This window comes from Cucurbita pepo, chromosome 14, assembly GCF_057944985.1.
Source record: "Cucurbita pepo subsp. pepo isolate OVF chromosome 14, ASM5794498v1, whole genome shotgun sequence".
Classification (NCBI taxonomy): Eukaryota; Viridiplantae; Streptophyta; class Magnoliopsida; order Cucurbitales; family Cucurbitaceae; genus Cucurbita; species Cucurbita pepo.
Window position 1 is genome coordinate 12387261 of NC_141811.1, and position 27554 is coordinate 12414814.

Genomic DNA, 27554 nt, shown 5'->3' on the forward strand with positions numbered 1-27554 from the left:
GTTCGTACCAGCTTTATGCATTTATTTTCATGCTTTTAAAACCTAATATTAAATCAATCCATCAAACTTCAACTATAAAAGTTTCACAACCCAATACCCAATAATTATTTATGCTTTATCGAGATGATGTTGAAACTATAATTAGATATTAATATATATTCTTAGCTATCTCCTCAAATCTATATATATAATATATCAATCATGATACAAAGATAAGGGATAACATCTCCGTTAGTTCAAGATATTTTGTTGGGTGAAGTTAATAGGAATATATATGGGTTGGGTTGCATAGATCTTTTAAACTAAGGGGGAATTTTTGGTTGGATGGATATGTGACTAGAGAACTTAAGTTCATAACCAAACCTAACCTAATCCTCTTGGGTTAAGTTAGATGGTAAGATTGTTGGGTTAAGTTAGATTGTAAGTTTTTTTTTTTTTTTAATTATTAAAAAAGAATCGTCCTTATCTATAATACAAGTTATATTAATAACTAAAATTTTATATACTTAAAACATTTACTAGTCACAATACATGATATTAATTACAAACATCAAATATTTTTAATTTTCATAATAATTTTATAAGTAGGGCAGGTTTGGGTTATAATCCTATTTTCGAGTTGACCCAACAATACAAAATGCTAATTTTCCTATTTTTCAAAAAATGAACCCAATCCAAATAAAAAAGATTAACTTTAACTTATTTTTTTATAGTTTAAGTTGGATAGTTCGAACTAATATATTTTTCAGATCATATAGATCATATAAATACCTCTAGAAACTAAAAACAAAATTTTAAAGTTTTTATCTAAATAGAGTAATATCAAATTATTGTTAATATACATTTTGTTAAGGTATTTTAAAGAATTTAGAAGGTCAGCTATTTCTAAAATGATAAACCAAATAAAAATTCAAAGTTTGGATAATATACAACAGGCAGCATCAAAGGAAGAAAAGTTTGATTTAAAAGATGAGAATCCGTATAAAGTGAATGGAATTCGAACAAAAAAGGTTAATATTATTATTATCAACACCAATATTCCAAAGGTTGTACTAGGCTTTATCTCAAGTCCATCTCATTGTACTACCTTTGAAGGTACATTTTCAAATATCCTATATTTTTACTACATAAAAATATAACCTATATCTTAATTAAATTGAGCAGACCTTAATGTTAGGTATTTCAATCCATGTCTTTTCTAAATAAATCTTTTATTATGATCAAAGTTTAATTTTGGTATCTATCCATCAAACAAAAATTTCTTGTTCTTATTATTATTTTTGGTTAACAATATGCATCCCATTTGCATTTATTATTGTCAATGTGGTCCATAAGACGATGACTTTGGAGGGGGGCAGAAGTTTTCTGGTGATTGAAAGGGTAGTGATTTTATTGAACTTGAAGCTTAGTTTTCGACTTGTGATGTTTTAAGCTCCTTTTAAAAGTTTAATATATTGTGAGCTGATTGAATTGGTTAGTATCCTAACTAGAATTTGCAACTGAATGTTTTAGATTAAATTATAAGTTTAATATCTAAACAATTGTGTCATTAAATTTTTAAAAGTGTCTTATAAATCTCTACACTTTCAATTTAGTGTCGGTCCTTCAACTTTTATTGTCCCTTTACTTTAAAATTTTAAAATTTATAAAAATTGATCTATCTATGATTTTTTTTTTTTTTTTTTTGAAACTTAATGTATTAATTTGGTAATTTAAAAAGTTAAGGACCAAATAAATATAAATCAAAATTTAGAGATTAAATTTATAATTAATATTTTTCTTATTATTTATTTGATTAAAAGTGGTCTGGTCTCTTGGCTGGCCTTAGTCCATTTAGTTGGGCCGGTTTACTGAACCATTCAATGGGTGGGTGGCCTATATTGTTGGGCCGATTTATTAATAATTTTTATACAAGTTTTTTCTTTTAGAATGGTTCACTTAGTAAACCTAACAAAATTTCACAAAAATAAAATAAAACTACTTCAAGATTTAAGTGTGGAAAATACTAATTTATAAATTAGACACAAAAAAGCAGTATTTATAAAAGCTTAATTTTTAAAATATATATATAAATTAAATTATTATAAAACTATAACCTTGGATTGAAGGATTCAATTATAAGGTTTTCGGATTTGGATCAGCAACCAAGAAACAACGGTTTGGTTCGGGTTTTTTTTTATTTTTTCAGTGTGCGTGTGATATTAAACATTTCGTTTTTATATCCCTTTAATATATTTTATTTAATTCGAATTTAAACCATTTTTTATAAAGATTATTATTTATTTGAACTCAGTAAAGAACACAATCCAATTGATTTTTTTGAATGGTTGAGATTAGGGTTGAGGCTTACCGGTAAGTGTGGAGACGATTGTTTCAGAGGCGGACCATAGGCCTTCAGCCAAATGCGCGGATTTCGTTTTGCATTCGCAACTTCCTTGGTCGTTGCAATCCGCGAAGTAATTTCCATTCACATTTTCCACGTTCCGATTCGTGGCTACGTAACAAGTTGTTGCTGCACCTTCCGGAATTGTCTTCAACAACCTTGATTTGGACGCCATGTAGAAAATCAAATCTGCATTCTCATTGAATTAATTATCTGTATACACTTTTTGGATCGATTATCTCCATGCAGGAGCTTAATTGTTTGGTAGTTCGTACCTGTGACGAAGCCTTCACGTTCTCTGTTCAAATTGGTTTTCACAACGCCTGGATGAACACAGTTTACCGTAACATTCGCCTTCATTTCCTGTTTCGATTGTGTCAAAATCCAATGCGGACGTGAAATCATTCAATTAAAATGGCAATGAATGTGATGTATTGAAGAACCTGGAGTTTGTGAGCGAGTTGAACAGTGTGCAAGACATTTGCGAGTTTGGAGAACGCGTAAGCACGTGTCGAATCGTACACTCTGCTGCGAGTAAATATCGCTGTCGCTATGATCGAACCGCCAGTAATGCATAAGCGAAGGGAAATTAATCATTATTCATACCTGTTTTTCTGGCTTATCTGGCCGAGATATTCGAATATGTCGCCCGAAAACCAGCTATGGATGTTGGACGTCACATTCACTATTCGGCCTTGGACTCCTGTCGATTTGGCGGTTTCTATCATCCTATTCAATAGAAGTTTCGTCAAGAGAAAATGACCTGCATCATCGGTTCGTCAATAATGGTAAAAGGCCTCGTGATTAAAGGAGATGAAAATAAAATTTCTCTGTAATGTTCTTGCCAAGATAATTAGTAGCGAAAGTCATCTCAATTCCGTCTTCAGAAAACGCATGTTCGTAACAGAACCTGCCTGCGTTGTTTCTGAAAATTAGAACGAAACTGAGTTTTAGTTTCTTCGGTAAATTAAATATCGTGTGATCGTTCGATACAGCAGAGTGAATTAGCGACGTGTTTGAGTGAATTACATGAGAAGATTAAGAGGCAAATTTAACGACTCGAAATTGGAGACGAAGTTCACGACGGAATTCACAGAGCTAAGATCGAGAGCCATAACCGTGATTCGTGAATGATCAAAACAATCCGATTCCGACACGATTCTCGCCTTCGCTTCCTCAGCGGCTTTTAGATTTCGAGCCGGAATGATGATCCTTACACCGCGCTTGGCCAAGACTCTCGCCGTCTCCTCTCCGATTCCCGACGTCGCTCCTGCTCCAAAATTTGTTAGCGAGTGAGAATCTAACGAAATGTAATGGAATCAGAATCAAAATCCGGAAAAACAACCTGTGACTATGGCGGTGATGGAGTTCATACAAGATTCACTGACTTCCTCGGCGGTGGATTTGGAGCCGTAGCCGCTTGCTCCAGCGGAACCGACGAGGTACTTGAACATTTCAAGCATGGAAATGGAAGAGCGCGAGACTTCGAGGAGACGTTTTGAATTTGGTTTGGGGAATACGAAATTGTGAAATTAAAGAAAATAATATTAATTAATTATTTTAAAATATATTTTTTTAGGGAAAATAGAAGCGAATCCACCTCGATTAACTATAATTAGTTTTTTCTGTTTTGGTGTTTAGTGTAATAAAAAACAAAAATAAGACAAATATATCATATTTGGTTTGACACGTTTATACACGTAATCTATCATACTCCAAATAATCCATCTACCTTATTATTCTTAATTTCATTCTATATTTGCTAAATATTTATAACATAGCTTTAAACTCATCCCGATATTAGTAATTACAGATGTTCACTTATCTTCTTAGGTCGTTTCCTGAACGATTCGTCCGAACTAGTTAGAAAATTACTGTTTAAACAGGAAATGAGGGAGAGAACGGAGAGAAATTTCTTCTCGTTAGCTGAATGGGAACGAAAATGGAGATTATATTCTCAATCCTTGACTCCGTCAAATTCGAACCCTGTTTCACTCGATCTCACTGTGTGTGCGTGTGTATATATATATATATATATATATATATATATATATATAGTTGTAGAAGTGTATGTTTTAATATTGAAATTTGAGTTTTTATAAATTAAGTCGAATATATATTATATTTTTATTTAAAGAAATAATATTTGATTTATTTCAATGTTTTAAATTTTTTTAATAAAAATTATATTGAAAATTAGAAAGCTTTCATTTAAAAAAATTGTTTTAAATGAATATTTTTAAAAAAAATATTCAAAAAATGAGAAAAAAATTGTGGGAAATAATTAAAATAAGAGGGAGACAAAAAAAAAAAAAAAAAAAAACTTTCCCGTCCTACACCTTTCTAAGAAATATAGCGACCCGAACCTGAGAGACAAAATAAAATAAAAAAATAGAAAAAAAAAGAGGCATTTTAAACGAGGCCCAGCCCAAAATATTATGAACTAAGCCCAACCTCCCGCCAAGATTTGAAACCTTATTTGAAATTGAGTCATTTCACACTCGAACGTTATCAAAACTTGAGTGAATGATTCAGATACAATTTATCACAAGAATTGTCTGAAATCTTAAAAACAACAAAAACGATACTCAAAATTCTCAGACTAAAAGTCTCAACTCGAGAGCTCAATTCCATTAATTTCTTCACCAATTTAAAATTCTCGTCTTCACGAGTCAACCGAACGTTAGGGAACCATATTCAATAAGGTCAGCACAACGTGACTAACTCTCAAAAGTAGATTAAAAAAATATGTATATGTCCAATAATGTAATTTTTTTATTACGATGGTAGTTTTCTCGAATAATTTCTTACGAACCCGAGTCTCGTAAAGGAGGGCAATTATGTAAATTTGCCTCGTAGGCCCATATTTATTCTAAAAGCCCATCGAATGTGGAATTAAAAAAATAAATTAGAAAACGTTGAGGAAAAGGACAAAAAGAAGAGGAGATGACGTCATAAAAAACATCATTATTCCCTAAAAGAAAAAGAAAAAATGAAACTGACAGCACATCATTCCGCGCGTCTCTTATGTCACGGCAATATTATTATAATAGTAATTATAATTAGAATAATCATGATGGATGGCGTGGCAGTAGGATACTCATGGGGACCACAGGTGGTCCAGTAGGCCGGCCCACACTCGAACACTCTTCTGAACCGCCCCCCTTCTTTGTCACCTAAATAACCGGCACTTCTTCCCCCCCTCAAAATTACCGCCTCCCTCCCTCTCTCTCTCATTTCACACGAATAATTTTTTTTTTTAAACCGTTTAAATGATAAAAAAATAAACTAAAAATTAAAAATTAGATATGAAATGACGTGGCAATAATTTAGTTTTTTTAAAAAAAATTTAATTTTTAATAAATTTAAATTTAAAATTTAAAATTTAAGAGGAAAAATAGACCTTATAATTGAAAAATAAAAATCATATTTAAACTTTTTAAAAGTTTTCGATATGATTTGGAATTAAATTTTTCCATAAAGACAAAAAGGTTTGAATTAATTCAGATTTTAATGATACTGACCAAAAATAAGTGTCATGATAGTTTTTTCTATATATTATCACTGTTTGGTGTCTTGCTTTAATACCATTTGTAACAGTCCAAGCTCACTGCTAGCAGATATTGTCTATTTCGGCTCGTTACGTATCGTCGTCAACCTCACAGTTTTAAAACATGTCTACTAGTGAGAGGTTTCTACACTCTTATAAAGGAATGTTTCGTTCCTATCTCAAACCAATGTGGGATCTCACAATATTTGGTAATTTTGCATCTTACCTGTTTGTAAGATCTCATATTGGTTGGAAAGGGGAATGAAGCATTCTTTATAAGAGTGTAAAAACGTCTCCTTACTAGATGTGTTTTAAAATCGTGAGGCTGATGACGATACGTAACTGGTCAAAGTGAACAATATGTACTAGCGGTGGGTTTGGGCTGTTACCCATCAAATTTATGGACCGGCTCGAGTCTAGTTCAATTAGGTAAGAGAATACAGATTCTCGAGTAAAAATTTTGATGCCCTAATTTTCATATGCACGTATTATTGAACCGAAAAAAAAATAATATCCGAGTTAGTGGGAGAAGTGGTCCAAAAGAGAGGATGTGGGAGAAATAGAATATAGTAGTGATTAGGGCTTTTTGTTACTAAAGGTAGGGAAGGGCCACACATGGTTTTGGTTTGTTTTGGATTGATGTGGTGTGTGGAAAATGGTGGCCTCCTTCTACAAACCCTAGATTGCAAGGAATGAGACCACATTTACGATAGTGACAAAATGGTCGGTATATAATAATTATCTCAATGGTTAATGAATCATCGACCCGGTTCTCATAAAATTAAATGAAAATTTTCACAAAAATGGGGATTGAAATAGGGGTGTGGACGAGGGCGGAGAATGCTTTGTTGTACTAGGCGTCGACGAGGTCAGCCTCACGGTTTTAAAACGCGTCTACTCGGTAGAAGTTTCCGTACCCTTATAAGGAATGTTCTGTTCCATAACCCACGGGTCCCAGGATCGAAACTTGGCTCTGATTCCATTTGTAACAGTCCACGTCCACCACTAGTAGATATTGTCCGTTTTGGCCATAACCCACGGGTCCCAAGATCGAAACTTGGCTCTGATTCCATTTGTAACAGTCCACGTCCACCACTAGTAGATATTGTCCGTTTTGGCCATAACCCACGGGTCCCAGGATCGAAACTTGGCTCTGATTCCATTTGTAACAGTCCACGTCCACCACTAGTAGATATTGTCCGTTTTGGCCATAACCCACGGGTCCCAGGATCGAAACTTGTTTCTAATTCCATTTGTAACAGTCCATGTCCACCACTAGTAGATATTGTCCGTTTTGGCCATAACCCACGAGTCCTAGGATCGAAACTTGGCTTTGATACCATTTGTAACAGTCCACGTCCACCACTAGCAGATATTGTCCATTTTGGCTAGTTATGTATCGTTGTCAGCCTCACGATTTTAAAACACGTTTACTCGGGAGAAGTTTCCACACCCTTATAAGGAATGTTTTGTTCCATAATTCACGGGGCCCAAGATCGAAACTTGGCTCTGACACCATTTGTAACAGTCCACGTCCACCACTAGCAGATATTGTTTGTTTTGGCCAGTTACGTATTGTTGTCCGTCTCACAATTTTAAAACACGTTACTCGGGAGAAGTTTCCACACCCTTATAAAGAATGTTTCATTTCCCTCTCCAACAATGTTGGATAGACCACCGTTGTTCGAGCAATTGAGGCTAATATCTGACTTAGACGACCGTGTGTTTGAGCTCGAATGGATTATATAAAAAAATAATAAATGTGAAGGGAAGGCAAGCAAGCATTCTTTGTCTTGTATTGTCAGCTTTTTCTTCCATTAAAGACATTAGATTCCTTTTGCAATTATATATATATATATATTTTCTACAACATTCTACACTATTTCTTCAACTTCAAGATACCCCATATGGCCATTCTCAATTATTTATTTCCCATTATTTGTCAATTTTTTAATTAAAAAAAATATAATTTAGGTCGTGAAAATGATTGCTCGTTTTAAATTTAAACCGACGTAAAATTACTAATCGGTAAAAGGGTAATATTATTTTAACGGTTGTGAAGTTATGTTAGTATCTCTAGGAGTGTTCGTTGGGTCATTAAAATTTTTAAATATTTCAATGTATCTTCGACACTAATACATCTGTTACTAGCTAATAATTTTAAGAAGATGCTTACATGACGCATGGACGAACCCATGGACGAGAAAAATACGTGCTACTAGGTCGAGTGCATCTTGGTACATAAGCACCGAGAGGCGTGCACGCTTTTTTAATGTTATTATACCTTTGGCATGGTTACCTCTTACCACACTAATATGCACTTGATTTTACCAAAATCATACAACTATACACCTATCACTTTTCTTACCATTTTCTCCCCATTTTCCTTTTAACTCAAGGACTTGTATGTTATGCAATAAAGATGTAAACGAGTTGGGTTTCGTGCAAAATGGCGAGGATCGATGGTCGTTGCAAAGACAATACACGATGTGACAAGATAAGAGTTGCAACACGAAAAATTATTTACTGTTTGACTTGTGTGATGTCAGTCCAATTTGAGCATAGTTCAGTGAATAAAACATCTATTACCATTTTAAAAGTCGATGAACTATTGAACTCAAAAAGTATAATCAGCTCGTTTTCACGTTAAAATTGAACATTACTTTAAATTATTTACTGTTTGACTTGTGTGAAGTCAGTCCAATTTGAGCATAGTTCAGTGAATAAAACATCTATTACCATTTTAAAAGTCGATGAACTATTGAACTCAAAAAGTATAATCAGCTCGTTTTCACGTTAAAATTGAACATTACTTTAAATTATTTACTGTTTGACTTGTGTGAAGTCAGTCCAATTTGAACATAGTTCAGTGAATAAAACATCTATGACCATTTTAAAAGTCGATGAACGATTAAACTCAAAAAGTATAATCAGCTCGTTTTCACATTAAAATTGAACATTACTTTAACCCGAGCCCCATGAAATGATACAGAGCGTTTTGGAGTAGGTGGTAAAGAAAAAGGCAAAAAGTAAGCCAAAATGAGGCAAACAAAACATTGAGAAAAATAAAGTAAAGATGGGTTGAAATAAGGCAAAATGGAGCAAGCTTTTAAAGCTTAACAACATGAAAATAAAATCCAAGTGTTTTAGAATTGAATGCAAAAAGGTGGAGTTGACCTCATTTGCATGATGAAGCTTGTAATGTATGGAGGGAACAACATTATGCTCTCTTTTTTTTCCTTTAACCCTAAAAAGAGATCTCGGGAGAGTGAAAGTTACATCATAATAACCGTTAGATGTGAATTCTAAAATTTGCATATCCCGTAATAATATTATCGGATGCATACTCGAGATACTTTTATAGTTTCTCTCCCGTGCATCCAACAGTGCAAAATTACTAGACACGAATGTTTTGGCAGCTTGCTCGAGTAAATTCTCGAGAGAAATTCACACTATATATCAATCATATTCTTCCATGGACTAACCCTAGCTCCTTATACACATTGTGGTAACCCGCTCAAGTAATTTCTCGAGAGAAATTCACGCTATTTCACATTCATATTCTTCCATGGACCAACCCTAGCTCCTTATGCACATTGTGGCAACTTGCTCGAGTAATTTCTCGAGAGAAATTTACGCTATTTCTTAATCATATTCTTTCATGGACTCACCCTAGCTCCTTATGCACATTGTGGTAACCTGCTCGAGTAAATTTCTCGAGAGAAATTCACGCAATTTCTCAATCATATTCTTCCATGGACCAACCCTAGCTTTTTATGCACATTGTGGCTGGCAACCTGCTCGAGTAATTTCTCAATCATATTCTTCCATGGACCAACCCTAGCTCGTTATGCATGTTGTGGCAACCTGCTCGAGTAAATTCTCGAGAGAAATTCACGCTATAGACCAACCCTAGCTCCCTATGCACATTGTGGCAACTTGCTCGAGTAAATTCTCGAGAGAAATTCTCGCTGTGGACCAACCCTAGCTCCCTATGCACATTGTGGCAACTTGCTCGAGTAAATTCTCGAGAGAAATTCTCACTATGGACCAACCCTAGCTCCTTATGCACATTTTCGCAACCTGCTCGAGTAAATTCTCGAGAGAAATTCATGTTATGGACCAACCCTAGCTCCTTATGCACATTGTGGCAACCTGCTCGAGTAAATTCTCGAGAGAAATTCATGTTATCGACCAACCCTAGCTCCTTATGCACATTGTGGCAACCTGCTCGAGTAAATTCTCGAGAGAAATTCATGTTATCGACCAACCCTAGCTCCTTATGCACATTGTGGCAACCTGCTCGAGTAAATTCTCGAGAGAAATTCATGTTATCGACCAACCCTAGCTCCTTTATCCCTTTTATGTTCATTCTCAATCACTTTTTTTTCTCTCTCTCTCTATTTCAAACCCAAAAACAAAGGGGGTGGGATTGATTTCATTATATATAAAGTTGGGTGAGATAACATAAATGATTAAAATGTTATCTACCAATTGAACAAAATGAGTATGTTTTATTGTGTAAGCATCACCCATCATCCCCTCATTCCTTCTTAATCATTTGTTTCCACTTTTTACATTCCCTCCTACCTAGCTACCACTCTATTAATTCTATTTCATACCCGTTAATTTCTTTTTTTTACGGCTCAAATTCGAATTTTTAACCTTTTAAGTCGAGACCCATATGCCTAAATCAGTTAAACTTTGTGGAAATCAAAGAAAATCGGAAATAGTAAGTGACTTTTTTAATCAAAGTAGGGACAAGTCGAGTATTACGACTACAGGGGAAGCTTTGCTTCTACACAGCTTTCTTCCTCCTCGCTTCTTTTCTTTCTAGCAACTAGCGGGTGGGTGGCTTAGGGTTTTGTGAGATCCCACATCGGTTGAGGAGGAGAACGAAACATCATTTATAAGGGTGCGAAAACCTCTCCCTAGTAGACACGTTTTAAAAGAAGCCCGAAAAGAAAAGTTCAAAAAAGACAATATCTTCTAGCTGGGTGGGCTTGAGTTGTCAGTAAAGTTTTTATTTTTTACCTTAATTAAAATAAAATTAAAAAATAAAATTAAAAAAAAAAGTAAGCATGCATGGGAAAAGGAAGATCAACAAACTTTTAATATTTTAATAATAAAAAGAAATCTAATTTAAAATCTAAAATTGAGATTACAACTAAAAATTATAATTAACATTAATCATATCAAAAATAAAAAAAGATTTTTTAATTAAAAAAAGAGAAAAAATAAAATTAAAAATGATTTATGAGAGAAGAAAGTGGTGTGGGAGTGGAGGTAGGTGGATGGTCAAACCGCATATTAAAATTAAAATTAAAATTAAAATTATTTTATTTTTGAATTAATATCCCATTTTATTGAATATTTTAATTTGAAGACGTTGAAATTACATTTTAAAATAAGTTTAATAATAAAACTAATTAATTATGGATTCGAATATAGCTCAACAATTAGTGGTGGCGACATTTTCTATCACTTAAACTAGTCATCGTCTTCAATGACTTTCTGAGCTGACACTATGACAAGAATTAGTTTCAGAATATTCTCGTCTAAGCTGGGGGAATGTGCCCGGTACTGGCCACTTTGGCCTCGACCTTAAGAGAGATATGATGTCAACTCTCCATCATACTTGAACCTATGACCTAAGCGGGTTACCATGTGGCACGTACGTGTGTTGCAGTGCGAGACGAGTATCTCGGGTGAGAGTGATCTCGATGTACATAAAATAATACTAATTAAGGGAATTAATTGGGAATGGTAATATTTAAATTGGCTCGAGGTGGAATTATTTATATATATATATATATATTAGAGTTTTCAGATTTAAGGTACTGTAGAAGGGAACTGAGGACTGCCACGTGGGACCCGACAATCGTGGGCCCCACCCGCCTTCGCTGCCTTTCATGTTACTCATCTCATCGCTTCATCATTCACTTCCCTAGATTGTGGGGCCCACTTTTTCCTTCCCGGAATATTCTCTTCTTTCTTCTTCTTCCATTCACTTTTTTTAAATAAAAATATATTTACTTTTAATTAAAAATAATATTTTTAATAAATACATATTTTCTAACTCACCGTTAACATATCGTCGTCCGTCTTATGTTTTTCCACAATTCACATCCCATGAGAGCCTAACGTCCTCACTAACACACCGTCTAGTGTATGACCCTGATACTATTTCTAAAAGCTCAATCTCACTTCTAACGGATATTGTCTGCTTTGACTCTCTTGAGAGCCCAGTGTCCTCACTGACACACTGCCCGATGTCTGACTTTGATACTATTTGTAAAAACTTAAACTCACCAGTAGTAGATATTGCCTACTTTGGCTCGTTTACGTATAGTCATCAGCCAGACATTTATAAAGAATGTTTTGATTATTACAAAATATTAAAATTTTTAATTTTAAAAAGTATTAAATTATAGAAATATCAACTATAATTATTATTCTAAAATAAATATGTAATGACATTCAAAATGGGATAGCAATGATTAATGCGACAATTAATGATGTTTGTAATAATTATTTTTAATTAATTTTTAAAAATCTTGAATTAACCCCAAAATCATCAACTTTTATTCAATGGTTAAATATGAAATCAATTAATTTCATATATTTTAATGTATTATTATTTCTTACCTTTTGATGAATCATTAAAAATTAATGTAACATATTTTTCTTATATCAAATTATCACAAAAAAAAAAAAATATATATATTTATTAAACAATCTAATAGGAATATTCAATCATTTTCATAGTGAAATATTCCTATATTTTAATATTAGATAATTATTGCAATTTTTTTTTATAGAGAATTCCATTACATTTATTTATTAATTAAAAAAATATTGTTTAAAAAAAAAAACTATAAATTTAAGAGTATTAATATTATTTTTGAAAATTTTAAAAAAATTTAAAAAGAAATTTATTTATTGAAATTTCACTCAAAATTAAAATTAATGGTAAAAATATTTTTGAAGATATATTTTTTTAATTTTTTTTAGTTTAAAATATTATTTAAATTAAAAAAAATCAAATATATATTTTAAATAAAATACAAAATACTATTTTTAAAAATTTATTTACCACTTTAAAATTTTATTAGAAAGTGGGGACCACAGGCACCGGGTATAGCCGGTTAAAAGGGCAAAAAAAGAAAAAAAAAAAAAAAAAAAAAAAAAGAGCGAGAAAAAAGTGGGGGAAACAATCAAAAGCGAAAGATCTGTGTGTTTCCTTTGCTCCTCTTCCATTTTTTCATTCTCTCTTTTTGTCCTTTCATCACACTAACAAAATCACACAATCTCAAACCCATTTTCTTGTTCATATAAAACCACACTCCTCCCCTTTCAATCCCCCTCTTCCATTTCTCTCCGCCATTTTTGGTTCTTGGAGGACCGAGTTTGTGTTCTTGTTCGTGGCTTCGAATCTGAATGACCTTATCTGGCCTCTACTGATTTTGGTTTCTTCAAATCCAATGGCTGAAACTGAGATAGGTTCTGTTCTTAATCGCATTTGCAGCACTAACCACTGGTCCTATGGCGTTTTTTGGAGCTTTGATCGAAGAAACTCCATGTAAGCTTCTCTCTCATTCTTTTCCATGGAGATTTGCTTTTGTTCTTCTGGATATGCTTTGATCTTCCTATTTAAGAACACTAATGGAACTTATCCGCTAAATCTTTTGGTTCGGCTGTAGTTTAGAAATAGAATGTTGAGATCATATATATATATATATGTATATAGATATGTATTTGGTTCTTTTGTTCTTGATTTTCAAAAGTAAGCTTATGAACAGTTACTATTCTTGCTGTTTACTTTGTACGAATGTTTTCAAAATTGAAGTAAAGTTTTGAAAACTAAGGAAAACAGTTTTTAGAACTTGTTTTTGTTTAGGATTCAAATGTTTTCTTAAGAAAGATGAAAGGATCGAACAAAATTATGATTAAACAAGCACAATTTACGGGTTGTCAGTTTATGAACTCAAAGTTTACTATATAACAAGTTTCTATTGAGCTGGATTTTTTTGCATTTGAATGAATATGACTTTTAGATCGTGTGTTCGAATGTCTATGATGACTACATTCCTAGTTAATATCGATAGGTGTTTAGTTGTGTGCTAATTTTCGAGCTTGCTAATGGGGGAGAAGATTAAGAATATGTGTAAAAAAAGTTGAATATGTTCGAATGTCTACGATGACTTCGTTCCTACTTAATATCAATAGTCGACTCATTGTGTGCTAATTTTCGAGCTTGCTAATTGGGGAGAAGATTAAGAGTATGTGTAAAAAAAGTCAAATATGTTCGAACGTCTATGATGACTTCATTCCTACTTAATATCTTTAGTCGACTTGTTGTGTGCTAATTTTTGAACTCGCTAATGTGGGAGAAGATTAAGAATATGCGTAAAAAAGTCAAATATACCGTAAATTATCAATGTAGAATCGTTTTCGGGTCTAATGGTGATGTTACAACACTATGCTTACCATAGGCTGTGTTGTTGGTGTATATGCATATAGGGTGTTGACTTTGGAGGATATTTGGTATGAAGAGCAAGTGGGGCTGGTGGCTGCTAATATGCTTCAACAAGTTCACATGCTTGGTGAAGGGTAAGCTAAGCTTTCTGTTCTTTCATTATATATGAGTGTGTTTCTTTTGTTTGTTTTGCTGAAGCTGAAGGTTGAAAATTTTTGTTTCGGCTTTATCAGAGCTATTGGCACGGCTGCGTTCACTGGGAAGCACCGGTGGATGTTTTCCGATGCTTCATTTGGTGAATGGAATTCCTCTATGTTTGAGGTACTTGTTTGTTTCCCGTGTTTTTAGTTCAATAAGCGAGGGTGGAGATTCGAGTCTTTAATGTGAGATCTCACATTGGTTGGAGAGAGGGAACGAAACATTTCTTGCAAGGGTGTGGAAACCTCTCCCTAGCAGACGCGTTTTAGAATCGTGAGGCGGACGACGATACATAACGGGTCAAAGCCGACAATATCTGCCCGCGGTGGGCTTGGACTGTTACAAATGGTATTAGAGCCAGGCACCGATTGGTGTGCTAGCGAGGATGCAGGACCCCCAAGAGGGGTGGATTGTGAGATCCCATATCGGTTAGAGAGGAGAACAAAACATTCCGTATAAGGGTGTGGAAACCTCTCCTTAGTAGATGCGTTTTAAAATCGTGAGGGTGAAGGAGATACGTAACGGATCAAAGTGGACAATATCTGTTAGCGGTGGAGCTTGGGCTGTTACAAATGTTATCAGAGTCAGTCACTGAGCGGTGTGCCAGCGAGGACGTTGGACCTCCAAGAGGGGTGGATTGTGAGATCCCATATCAGTTAGAGAGGAGAACGAAGCATACCTTATAAGGGTGTGGAAACCTCTCCCTAACAGACGCGTTTTAAAACTGTGAGGCTAACGACGATACGTAACGGGTCAAAGTAGACAATATCTATTAGCGGTGGGGCTTGGGTGGTTATAATTTATTACGCATTAAACAAAACAAATTTCTCCATATCTAGTATATTAATTGAGGAAAGAAGATTCTCTTCAAATTTATACACCATTGATTGGAGATCTCTTTCTATTTTTCTAGGATAATATGGAGTTTCAACAACAATTTTCCTGTGGGATAAAGGTATGCCTGTTTATTTCTTGTTGATGCATTACAAAAACAACATTATATGTTTCTGTTTCGATGAACATTTCATTGTTGGCTTACGCGATCGTATCAATTACAGACCGTTGCAGTTATTCCCGTTCATCCACACGGAGTAATACAGCTTGGCTCTACACATAAGGTCATAATATAATCATACCGAGAATGTTTCTAATTCTGTTGATTTGGTTAAGCTGGGATTGAATAGTTTTGTTCTTTTTGCTGCAGATCTGGGAAAGTTTCGAGTTCTTGGCCGATGCAAAGAGATCATTATGTCAAGTGATTAATGGTGGTGGACATTTACAAGAGAAAACTATGCCCATGGCTTCGAGCGCCGATATTTTTCACTTTAACGAGCTTTTCACGTCCTTCATCATGTCTTCGAATTCTGATGATTGGAGTCTCGGTGCCGTGCATAATAACAGCCGTACAGATTTCGCAGGGAAATCTTATGCTTCAATTGATAAACAACCAGCCGTGTTGGCTTCATCCAAGCCGATGCCAACGTCCAACATTAGAGAACAAGATGCTCAATATCCAAGCTATTTGGACGCTGACATGCTTGACTCGTGTAGAAACTTGGTCGAATATGGACACCATAGCTCGAAAATTGCAACAGTCTCAAGTGGAACGGGTTCTCTCTGTATGGATAATGTTCAGCAGTCGGCTCGGTTTCCTGTGATTGAAGGCGAACTCGTGGAAAGCATGACTAGCCGACCTGACTTCTGTGATGAGCATCTTTCTGAAGATTTTACAATGGATCTCCCGGACATCTCGCTCATTGACGATCTATTTCAATGGTTTGATTCTTCACCAGAAAACGGAACGAATGGAGCAACAACAGCAGTGAACGATAACCTTCCACAGTCCACAGGAGTTTCGACATTGTCGTCTAATCTGGTTGAAGTTTGTAAGTTCGTTGACGGTTCGAGCAAAACCTCCGTTGTTTCTGCTCGAAGTTGTATAACTAATGCATCACAATCCAGCGAACAAGATAACACAATCATAACACAGGGTGCAAAAGATAGGCTGTTTGATAGTTTGGGGTTAGGCACAGAAGGTCATGAGAGTTACTCAGGTGGGTGCAACAGTATGTCTACGTGCAGCTCGAAGTTAGCCACCGGGTCAACGGATCTTCCTCGAAAGAGATTATTTTGGGAGTTGGGAATCGAAGAGCTTTTAGACGGTCGAAGCAACACGAGCTCGACGACTAAATCAAGTGTTGAGAATCATCAATCAATTGCCTCAAGAAGGTCAAAGATGGAAAGATCGTTGTTCGAAACTAATCCGATCCAATTACTCGACCCTTGCACCAATGTGAATCCGATACAATCTTCGGGCACAGCTGATCGTTTCCCATGTAAGAAAGAAGCTATACCAAAGTCACCGGTAAGTTCGTGGATTGATGACAGCTATAGCACCAATATTGGAGGCTCCATCCTAGAACTATCTCGTAAGAGCGAGGAGCCCGTGAAGACTTGTAAGAAGAGGGCAAGACCTGGAGAGAGTAACCGTCCCCGACCGAAGGATCGACAACAGATCCAAGATCGTCTCAAAGAGTTGAGAGGAATTATCCCTAGTGGTGCAAAGGTATGAATCTAGTTCATATTTGCAATTGAGCATTGTTCAAATGCAGCATTTGATATCATAATTTTGATTGATGAAACAGTGTAGCATCGACTCGTTGTTGGATCGGACTATCAAATACATGCTTTTCTTACAAAGTGTTACGAAATACGCAGACAAGCTTAAAGAAACTCACGAACCAAAGGTGAATATTTGATTCTCGTTCCTCGCTATTTTCTCGTAAGTTTACATCAAACCGTTGACTAACACGAGTAAAATTTTTGTGATGGATCCTAATCACAGTTAATCGACCAAGATGATGGGGTGGCTGTAAATGACAAATGCACCACGGAGAGAGGCGGTGGCGGGGTTACTTGGGCGTATAAAGTGGGAACGACACCGATCGTTTGCCCGGTTATCGTCGAAGACCTTAGTTCACCTGGTCAAATGCTCATTGAGGTAGGGAAACTGAGAGTCTTCTTGTGCTGAATTGTAGAATCCTCTTTTTGATGTGGTTCTATTGGTGTTTGTTAGATGCTATGTGAGGAAAGAGGCTTCTTTCTCGAAATAGCCGACATGATTCGTGGCTATGGATTGACGATTTTGAAAGGCATGATGGAAGTTCGAGAGGACAAGATATGGGCACAGTTCGTTGTCGAGGTGAAGCTAAATGTAAGAAACCGAGACTGAATTTCGAGTTCGTATTCTACTTCAAACAAACACTCTTCAATGAGTTCTAATCAATGTTGAATAACTTTGTGTTGCAGACTAACCAGAGTATTACAAGGATAAATGTGTTCTTGTCGCTCATGGAGCTTCTACAACAAGCAAACATTAGTGGAGCTGAATTAGCTAGTTAGTAGTAATAGGGATGGATCGAAATGGAGAACGAAGAACGAAGAACAGTGGAATTCAATTAGGTAGTTAGTAGTAATAGTGATGGATCGAAGCAAAGAACGAAGAACGAAGAACGAAGAACAAAGAACGAAGAACGAACAGGTCTTTGAAATCTGAGTAGGAACTCGATCATAAGTAGTTGGATGGTTAACGACCATGGTATAGTAGAAAGTAAATGTGCATAGATGGAGTGTAGGTAGCATTTTCATAGGTGAAATCTAATATTTTTGGTTTGAATAATTATTGAGTGAGCAATTAGGGTTTCTAAGGACGTTAGATGTATAGTTACTTTGCCGATGCTAAGACTAATAATAGATATATGATGTATTACTCTAATTTGAAGCTTCAGTTAGAACGTATCAAATTAGCTCTTAAAAGTGGAGACAATAACTGCTAGTGGTGGCTTTGAATTATTACAAAGGGTATCAAAACCGGACACCCAGCGGTGTGCGATGGGGACGCTATCCCTCAAGGGAATGGATTGTGAGATCTCACATCGGTTGGAGAGGGGAACGAAACATTACTTATAAGTGTGTGAAAACCTTTCCTAACAGACGCGTTCTAAAACTTCGAGACTGACAGAACGGGCTACAATATCGGTAAGCGATGGGCTTGAGCTGTTACACTAAATTAATAAAAATACTATTTATCTAAAAATACTCTTAAATTTTAAAAAATTTGAATATTATCTTTAAAATTAAAAGAAAAAATTTAAAAATATCTTTTTATCTAGATAAGGATATTTCTAATCTTTATTAATTTAATCTATTTTTTTAAAATAATTTGAAAAAAAAATTATTTCGATAGTTTATATTCAAATTTGTTTCATTAATTTATATTCAAATAACAAAAATTTAATTTAGTTAATTTTCCCTTCTCCGTCTCTTCCGTCTCTCCCGCTGCGAAAAACCCAAATCTCGAACCATTTGTTGTCCTTCGGGTCTGGTGTTCCATTCGAGCTCGGAGCTGATAAACATGGAATCCCAACCAGAAGCCATGGAAGACAGCATAGCGACCATCAAAGACAAGCGTCAACAGCTCGAAGCTCGCATTCTAGCCCAACACTCGAACCAGTTGGAGCTCCTCTCTTCTCTTGAAGCACTGGTTCCTGATCTCGTCTCTTCCCTCGACCTCTCTCTCAAGGTTGTAACCTCCTTTAATGGCCGCCCCTTTGCTCCTACACCAGCTCTTTCTGAACCCAAAAACAAACCCTCTAAATACCCTTTGATGGCTACTAACTCTATACCCCACAAAACCCGCCTTAATCCTCTTTCTTCTGGCGAAGCGAAACCCGGGATTCAGAAGAATCAAAATGCGAAGGCGTACTCGGAATCGAATCCCGATCGGAAGCGAGCTCGCCAAACGGACGGCGGGAAGTTTTCGATGGATGATAGTGGAAGCCCTTTGTCGGTTGTGCGGTCGATGGTGGCGGTTAGTTTACTCGAACGGGTGCCTTTTACGGCGATTGATTCTTCGACGGTGTTGAGGAAATTGGAGAATGATCAGAAGGCTACGACGGCGGAGAAGGCAGCGTTGAGGGAATTAGGTGGCGATTCTGGTGCGATACTGGCGGTGGAGATGGCTTTGAGGTCGATGGCGGAGGATTGCGGTGGGGTTGAGTTGGAGGAGTTTGTGGTGAGTGGGAAGTCTCGAGTTATGGTGTTGGGGATTGATCGAACTCGGCTCATGAAGGAACTGCCTGAGAGTGCTAATTTTCAATTGCAGGAATCGAGTTTGGGAGAGGGTAACTCGAGCCATAAACAGAATCAACAAGTGATGGGCGGCGGCGGTGGCGGTGGTGGTGGTGTGGATGTTCATGGCGGCGTGTTTGGGATGGGAGGGCCAATGCCAAGGCCAATACCGGAGATGTGGATGGGGCATGGAGATCCCAATATGCAGGGACTGACACACATGTTTCCGGCGAGTGGACCAGCAGGTGCCATGGCTGGGACAAGGGGTGCGCCTAGGATGATGGGAATGATGGGGATGGCTCGAGGGATGGGACTCCCACCATTGCACAGACCATTGATGGGGCCAAATGCAGCCATGGCTGGCCCCATTTCAATGCCACAGAAGCTTAAAACTGATGAGGATGAACTGAAAGATCTTGAGGCCTTGTTGAGCAAGAAGTCTTTTAAAGAAATACAAAAGTCTAAGACTGGTGAGGAGCTTTTGGACCTCATTCACCGGCCAACTGCTAGGGAAACTGCTGTGGCTTCAAAGGTATATAGATTTTGCTTTATAAGTATGATGGTAAAGCTTGGCTTCATTCAAATTTTGTTATGTTTCTACTGTGTAGGTTAGATAAGTCATTGGTTTTGAGCGCATATTAAAAAGCACGATGTAAATGTAACGACCGTAGCCCACCGCTTGCAGATGTTGTTCTCTTTCCCTTTTAAGCTTCCCCTCAAGGTTTTTAAAACGTATTTGCTAGGGAGAGGTTTCCACACCTTTATAAACAATGTTCTATTCCCCCTCACCAACCGATGTGGGATCTCACAATCCACCCCCTTTAGGGCCCAGCATCCTCGCTGGCACTCGTTCCTCTTTTCAATCGATGTGGGATCTCACAATCCGTCCTCCTTTGAGGCCAACGTCCTCACTGGCACACCGTTGGGTGTCCACCCCCCTTCGGAGCTCAACGTTCTCGTTGGCTCACCGTCCGATGTCTGGCTCTGATACCATTTGTAACGACCCAAGCCCACCGCTAGCAAATATTGTCTTCTTTGGGCTTTCCCTTTCGGGCTTCCCCTCAAGGTTTTTAAAATGCATCTGCTAGGAAGAGGTTTTCACACCCTTATAAAGAATGTTTCGTTCTCCTTTCCAATTGACGTGGGATCTCACAATCCACCTCCTTCGAGGCCTAGCGTCCTCGCCGGCACTCGTTCCTCTCTTCAATCAATGTGGGATCTCAAAATTCACCTCCCTTCGGGGCCTAGCGTCTTCGCTGGCACACCATCGGGTGTCCACCCCCCCTTTGGGTCTCAGCGTCTTTGCTGGCACATCGCCCAATGTCTGTCTCTGATACCATTTGTAACGGCCCAAACCCACCGCTAGCAAATATTGTCCTCTTTGGGTTTTCCCTTTCGGGGTTCCCCTCAAGGTTTTTAAAACGCATCTACTAGAGAGAAGTTTCCACACCCGTATAAAGAATGCTTCGTTCTCCTCCCCAACCGATGTGGGATCTCACCGTAAATCTAGCTGCTTTTTTGTGGCATGGATTCAAGTTTTTGCTATAGAAATCCCTCGTTTTAAGCACATAGACATTGCTGTAAAGTATGATGTAAATCTAGGTTCATGGATTCCAAATTTCTATGTTCTTATCATTTATGTTATAGAAGTTCTTGGTTTCAAGCCCCCTCCCAAGCACACATAATGGAGTGAGAGGAGCAACCTTTATCATTTACTGCTTATCGTTCTAATAAATCTTCACTCTCTATTAATTGTTGCTCCAGTTTAAAACTAAAGGTGGTTCGCAACTGAAGGAATACTGCTCGTCCTTGACAAAAGAGGACTGTCGGCGTCAATCTGGCTCGTTTATCGCATGCGAGAAGGTTCGTACAAATATTTCCTTATAATAGCGACATGTTTCCATAATTCCAAGTTCTTGATTCTGGGTGGAGCTGTTCTGATCTTTATTCTCAAATTATTGCTGTGAATGCTGATTTTTTTTTTATTTGTTTTTATTAAGAAATGGATTTGATCATTAGGAAAGTGATGCTTATGATTGAAACTAGTTTGCATTTTGACCACAAATGAAAGGAAAACAATATAGGAGCATTTTTTTATCCCAATTCATTGATTTCTGATTCCAAAATCCACCCCTAAATTATTTATATATCCCTATATCCCTGTGTTATTTATATCATCCCAGTGTTCCCGAACCCACCACTAGCCGATATTGTTCTCTTTGGACTTTCTCTTAAAGAGATTCTCCTCAAAGTTTCAAAACATGTGTACTAGGGAGAGGTTTCCACCGATATTGTCCTCTTTGGACTTTCTCTTAAAGAGATTCTCCTCAAAGTTTCAAAACGTGTGTACTAGGGAGAGGTTTCCACTGATATTGTCCTCTTTGGACTTTCTCTTAAAGAGATTCTCCTCAAAGTTTCAAAACGTGTGTACTAGGGAGAGGTTTCCACCGATATTGTCCTCTTTGGACTTTCTCTTAAAGAGATTCTCCTCAAAGTTTTAGAACGTGTGTACTAGGGAGAGGTTTCCACTGATATTGTCCTCTTTGGACTTTCTCTTAAAGAGATTCTCCTCAAAGTTTCAAAACGTGTGTACTAGGGAGAGGTTTCCACCGATATTGTCCTCTTTGGACTTTCTCTTAAAGAGATTCTCCTCAAAGTTTCAAAACGTGTGTACTAGGGAGAGGTTTCCACCGATATTGTCCTCTTTGGACTTTCTCTTAAAGAGATTCTCCTCAAAGTTTCAAAACGTGTGTACTAGGGAGAGGTTTCCACCGATATTGTCCTCTTTGGACTTTCTCTTAAAGAGATTCTCCTCAAAGTTTCAAAACGTGTGTACTAGGGAGAGGTTTCCACACCCTTATAAAGAATATTTTGTTTCCCTTTCCAACCTATGTGGGATCTCACAATCCACCCCTCTTGGAGGCCCAACGTCTTCGCTAGCACACCGCCTGACGTCTGTCTTTGATACTATTTGTAACCGCCTAAGCCCACCACTAGAAAATATTGTTCTATTTGGGCTTTCGTTTCCCTTCGAGGGCTTCCCCTCAAGATTTTAAAACGTGTCTACTATTGGAGAGGTTTCCACATCCTTATAAGGAATGCTTCGTTTCCCTCTCCAACCTATGTGGGATCTCACAATCCACCCTCTTGGAGGCCCAACGTCTTCGCTAGAACATCACCCGATGTCTGTCTCTGATACCATTTGTAACCGCCTAAACCCACCACTAGTAGATATTGTTCTCTATGGACTTCCCTTAGAGGGCTTCCTCTCAAAATTTTAAAACGTGTTTACTAGGGAGAGGTTTCCACACCCTTATAAGGAATGCTTCGTTTCCCTCTCCACACCCTTATAAGGAATGCTTCGTTTCCCTCTCCACACCCTTATAAGGAATGCTTCGTTTCCCTCTCCACACCCTTATAAGGAATGCTTCGTTTCCCTCTCCACACCCTTATAAGAAATGCTTCGTTTCCCTCTCCAACCTATGTTGGATCTCACAATGCACCCCTCTTGGAGGCCTAACGTCTTCGCTAGCACATTGCCCCGTGTCTGTATCTGATACCATTTGTAACAACCTAAACCCACCACTAGTAGATATTGTTCTCTATGGACTTTCCCTTAAAGGGCTTCCTCTCAAAATTTTAAAACGTGTCTACTAGGAAGAGGTTTCTACACCCTTATAAGGAATGCTTCGTCCCTCTCCAACCAATGTGGTATCTCACATCAACCCCCAAACCCCCTTAGACATATGTTCCTCAAGTCAGTTGAACTCGTTCCAGTAAGCCTAGTGGGATGAAACGTGTGGTTCAACTTTAGTTGCCTATTTATGCCCATTAACGAACTGACTCTTTGAAATAAACTCCAATACTCCTTCGTGCGGTGCCACGAACTACTTGTTTAAGCTCATGGGATGCAGTAAATTTAATTATATCAATACTTTTATCATCTTGTCTCCATACATGAGAAAAAGTAATTGTTCTTATTTAAGTATGAATTCTCCAACTTATTTCACCGTGTTACAATGTTCGACACGTCCTAAACGAATATATTAGTCTCTCTAATTATTTCCTAAATATTTCGCAGGTTCATTTTCGGCGAATAATCGCACCACATACAGACATTAATCTGGGTGACTGCTCTTTTCTTGATACTTGTCGGCACATGAAGGTAAATATTTATTTCATATGGATCATATGGCAATGAAATATCAATACCACGCAATGTTTGGGGACATAGATGTATTGATCAATGTGTTAATGATAAAGCTACATTGCATTCTTCCCAGACATGCAAGTATGTTCATTACGAGCTCGATCCAATTCAAGATGTGCCACCGATGCTGATTGGAGCTGGATCTATATCTATTCCGAAACCGCTAAAGCCTCAACGAGCTGAATATTGTTCCGAAGTGGAACTTGGTGAATCGCAATGGATTAACTGTGATATTCGTAATTTTAGAATGGATATTTTGGGGCAATTTGGAGTGATTATGGCTGATCCACCGTGGGATATCCATATGGAATTGCCTTACGGGACAATGGCGGATGACGAAATGCGCAACCTTAACGTTCCTGCATTACAGACTGATGGTTTGATTTTTCTTTGGGTCACTGGACGTGCAATGGAACTTGGAAGAGAATGGTAGGTTTTCACTTCTTATTGTTGTTGGGTATAATGATTCCTGTTTGATATGTTCTTTCTGATCTTGCTTGATATATAGCCTCTTCGGGGATGTTCGATCTTGTTCAATTAACATACATATATTGTAACGATCCAAACTCACCGCTAGCAGATATTGTTCTCTTTGGGCTTCCCTTTAAGGCCTTAAAACGCGTCTGTTAGGGAAAGGTTTCCACACCCTTATAAAGGGTGTTTCGTTCTCCTCCCCAACCGATATAGGATATCACAATCCACCCCCTTTTAGGGCCCAGCGTCCTAGCACACCGCAAATCCACCCCCCTTGGGGACCAGCATCCTTACTAGCACACCGCCTCGTGTCTACCCCCCTTTGGGGAACAACCTACTCACTGGCACATCGCCTGGTGTCTGACTCTGATACCATTTGTAACGACTCAAGCCCCACCGCTAGTAGATATTGTCTTCTTTGGGCTTTCCCTCAAGGGTTTAAAACGCATCTGCTAGGGAAAGGTTTTCACACCCTTATAAAGGGTGTTTCGTTCTCCTCCCCAACCGATGTGGGATATCACAATCCACCTCCTTTCAGGACCTACTGTCCTCGCTGGCACTTGTTCCTTTCTCCAATCGATGTGGGACCCCACCAAATCCACCCCCCTTCGGGGCCAGCGTCCTTACTGGCACACCGCCTCGTGTCTACCCCCCTTCGGGGAACAGCCTCCTCACTAGCACATTGCCTGATGTCTGGCTCTGATACCATTTGTAACGACTCAAGCCCCACCACTAGCAGATATTGTCTTCTTTGGGCTTTCCCTCAAGGCTTTAAAACGAGTATGCTAGAGAAAGGTTTCACACCCTTATAAAGGGTGTTTCGTTCTCCTCCCCAACTGAGGTGGGATATCGCAATCCACCCCCTTTCAAGGCCCAGCGTCCTCGCTGGCATTTGTTTCTGTTTCTTTCTCCAATCGATGTGGGACCCCACCAAATCCACCACCCTTCGGGGCCAGCGTCCTTACTGGCACACCGCCTTGTGTCTACCCCCTTCGAGGAACAACCTCCTCACTGGCACATCGCCCGGTGTCTGGCTATGACACTATTTGTAACGACTCAAGCCCCACTGCTAGCAGATATTGTCTTTTTTGGGCTTTTCCTCCAGGCTTTAAAACGCGTCTGCTAAGAAAAGGTTTCTACACACTTATAAATGGTGTTTCGTTCTCCTCACCAACCGTATCACATCTATATATTCTTTCTGAACAATCATTAATGTGTTTATGCTGAATTTTTATATTTAATTTGGTTCACAAGCATATAACCTTGCCTTTGCAGTTTAGAACTATGGGGATACAAGCGTGTTGAGGAGCTTATATGGGTTAAGACAAATCAACTTCAAAGAATTATTAGAACAGGGCGGACAGGCCATTGGCTCAATCATAGCAAGGAGCATTGCCTTGTTGGAATAAAGGGTAACCCAGAAGTTAACAGGAATATTGATACAGATGTTGTTGTTGCCGAGGTTCGGGAAACAAGTCGTAAACCGGATGAGGTCAGTATACTATCTCTTGCAATACTTATCTATCGGTTTTTTGCTCCAAAAGTCCCCGAGTTCGAAATATTGACGTTTATACTTTATAATTACGTGTCGTTGCAGATGTACCCTTTGCTTGAGAGGATAAGTCCAAGAACAAGGAAGCTAGAATTGTTTGCTCGGATGCACAACACTCATGCGGGGTATATTTCGTTTATATTATCATTACCATAATTTTCGTTTCGTAGACGTTCAAATGAGTATCTTTCAAGAGATGAAATTATAGCGATCGCATGCATTATGATCTCAAAAAACTCATGAATTCATTGTTTATACACGTACTCGTTCACATTCCACAAATGCATTTGCAAATTGGTGGCTGCTGGTGATATTTGTGAGATCCCACATCGGTTGGGGAGGAGAACGAAACATTCTTTATAAGGGTGTGGAAACCTCTCCCTAGCAGATGCATTTTAAACACCTTGAGAGGAAGCCCGAAAGGGAAATCTCAAAGAGGATAATATCTGCTAGCGTGGGCTTGGACCATTACAAATGGTATCAAAGCCACACAACGGACAATATGCCAGCTAAGAGGCTGAACCCTGAAAGGGGTGGATTGGCGGGGAGGGAACGAGTGCCAACGAAAGGGGGTGGATTGTGAGATCCCACATTGGTTGGGGAGGAGAACGAAACATTCCTTAAAAGGGTGTGAGAACCTTTCCCTAGCAAACGCGTTTTAAAAACTTGGAGGGAAAGTCCAAAGATAACAATATATGCTAGCGGTGAGCTCGGACTGTTATAATAAATGTTCTTTCTACTTCGAGTTCGAACTCGATCATATCATTGCTCCTTAAACTCTTCGTTGAATTGTTTTTTCAGTTGGATATCTCTTGGCAATCAATTGAGTGGAGCTCGATTGGTTGATGAAGGACTAAGAGCAAGGTTCAAGGCTGCATATCCAAACGTGGAGGTCCAACCGGCGTCCCCTCCAAGGGCTTCAATGGACATGGACTCTGGGGCTGCCCAACTCAGGAGCCCCTTTGCAGTATCAGAACCACCAAAGCCAGCATATGGGGACCCTACAATTCCCGAGGTACCATATGCAGCCGCAGGTACCCCAGATAAAGCCATGACAGTAGGAGTTGACACGGGTAACTGAATCAAAACCCCCACTAATTTATAACTACATCAGCTTTTGTCTCGTTTCTGTATCATTTTGTTGTAGTTCTGAAATGAGAAGCAAGATGTTAGTTGATATAATTTTGTATAAGATTAGAGAATTTTGTCATCTTCCAATTAAATTGGAATTATTCTAAAAGTTTTAATATTTTCATAAATGTTAAATTGTCGAACATAGTTGTGTTGGAATTCTCCTAGGTTATGTTAGGTTAGGTTGGTTCAGATGGTTCAGATGTAACAGCCCAAGCCCATTTCAAGTCCACTACTGATAGATATTGCCCGTCGTATAAGTGTCATAGTTGGGTTGGAATTCGCATAAATTTTTTTAGGTTAGGTTGGTTCGGATTGTTCAGATGTAACAGCTCAAACCCATTTCAAGCCCACTACTGATGGATATTGTCTGTCGTATAGTTGTCAGCCTCAAAATTTTACTATTAGGGAGAGGTTTCTACACGCTTATAAGGAAGCGTTCCTCTT

At 37.9% G+C, this 27554-nt stretch overlaps 3 protein-coding genes across 4 annotated transcripts; 2 read left to right on the top strand and 1 right to left on the bottom strand.

The window, feature by feature from the left end:
• Positions 1-996: 996 nt before the first annotated feature.
• Positions 997-3910, bottom strand: LOC111810276 (short-chain dehydrogenase TIC 32 A, chloroplastic). 2 transcript variants are annotated; one of them, XM_023696943.2, is made up of 7 exons: positions 3729-3910; positions 3413-3653; positions 3229-3308; positions 2990-3146; positions 2827-2911; positions 2659-2746; positions 997-2572 (listed from the first exon to the last, which is right to left on the bottom strand). In XM_023696943.2, the coding sequence occupies exons 1-7, from the start codon at positions 3844-3846 to the stop codon at positions 2334-2336; spliced, it is 1008 nt and encodes a 335-aa protein (XP_023552711.2). In that variant the 5' UTR covers positions 3847-3910; the 3' UTR covers positions 997-2333. The 2 variants fall into 2 exon arrangements, with proteins under 2 accessions (XP_023552711.2, XP_023552712.2); XM_023696944.2 differs by having other exon boundaries at positions 2827-2908; positions 3729-3909.
• Positions 3911-13167: 9257 nt separating this feature from the next.
• On the top strand, positions 13168-18385 carry LOC111809694 (transcription factor bHLH157). The gene is made up of 10 exons (XM_023696075.2): positions 13168-13515; positions 14457-14546; positions 14646-14733; positions 15524-15565; positions 15669-15728; positions 15815-17176; positions 17256-17357; positions 17456-17611; positions 17687-17824; positions 17920-18385. Exons 1-10 carry the CDS (start codon positions 13418-13420, stop codon positions 18010-18012), a joined length of 2229 nt encoding a protein of 742 aa, XP_023551843.2. The 5' UTR covers positions 13168-13417; the 3' UTR covers positions 18013-18385.
• A 505-nt stretch (positions 18386-18890) lies between these two features.
• Positions 18891-27235, top strand: LOC111810602 (N(6)-adenosine-methyltransferase MT-A70-like). The gene is made up of 7 exons (XM_023697331.2): positions 18891-20272; positions 21505-21603; positions 23822-23905; positions 24024-24379; positions 25700-25916; positions 26022-26101; positions 26778-27235. Exons 1-7 carry the CDS (start codon positions 19025-19027, stop codon positions 27055-27057), a joined length of 2364 nt encoding a protein of 787 aa, XP_023553099.2. The 5' UTR covers positions 18891-19024; the 3' UTR covers positions 27058-27235.
• The last annotated feature ends 319 nt before the right edge of the window (positions 27236-27554 follow it).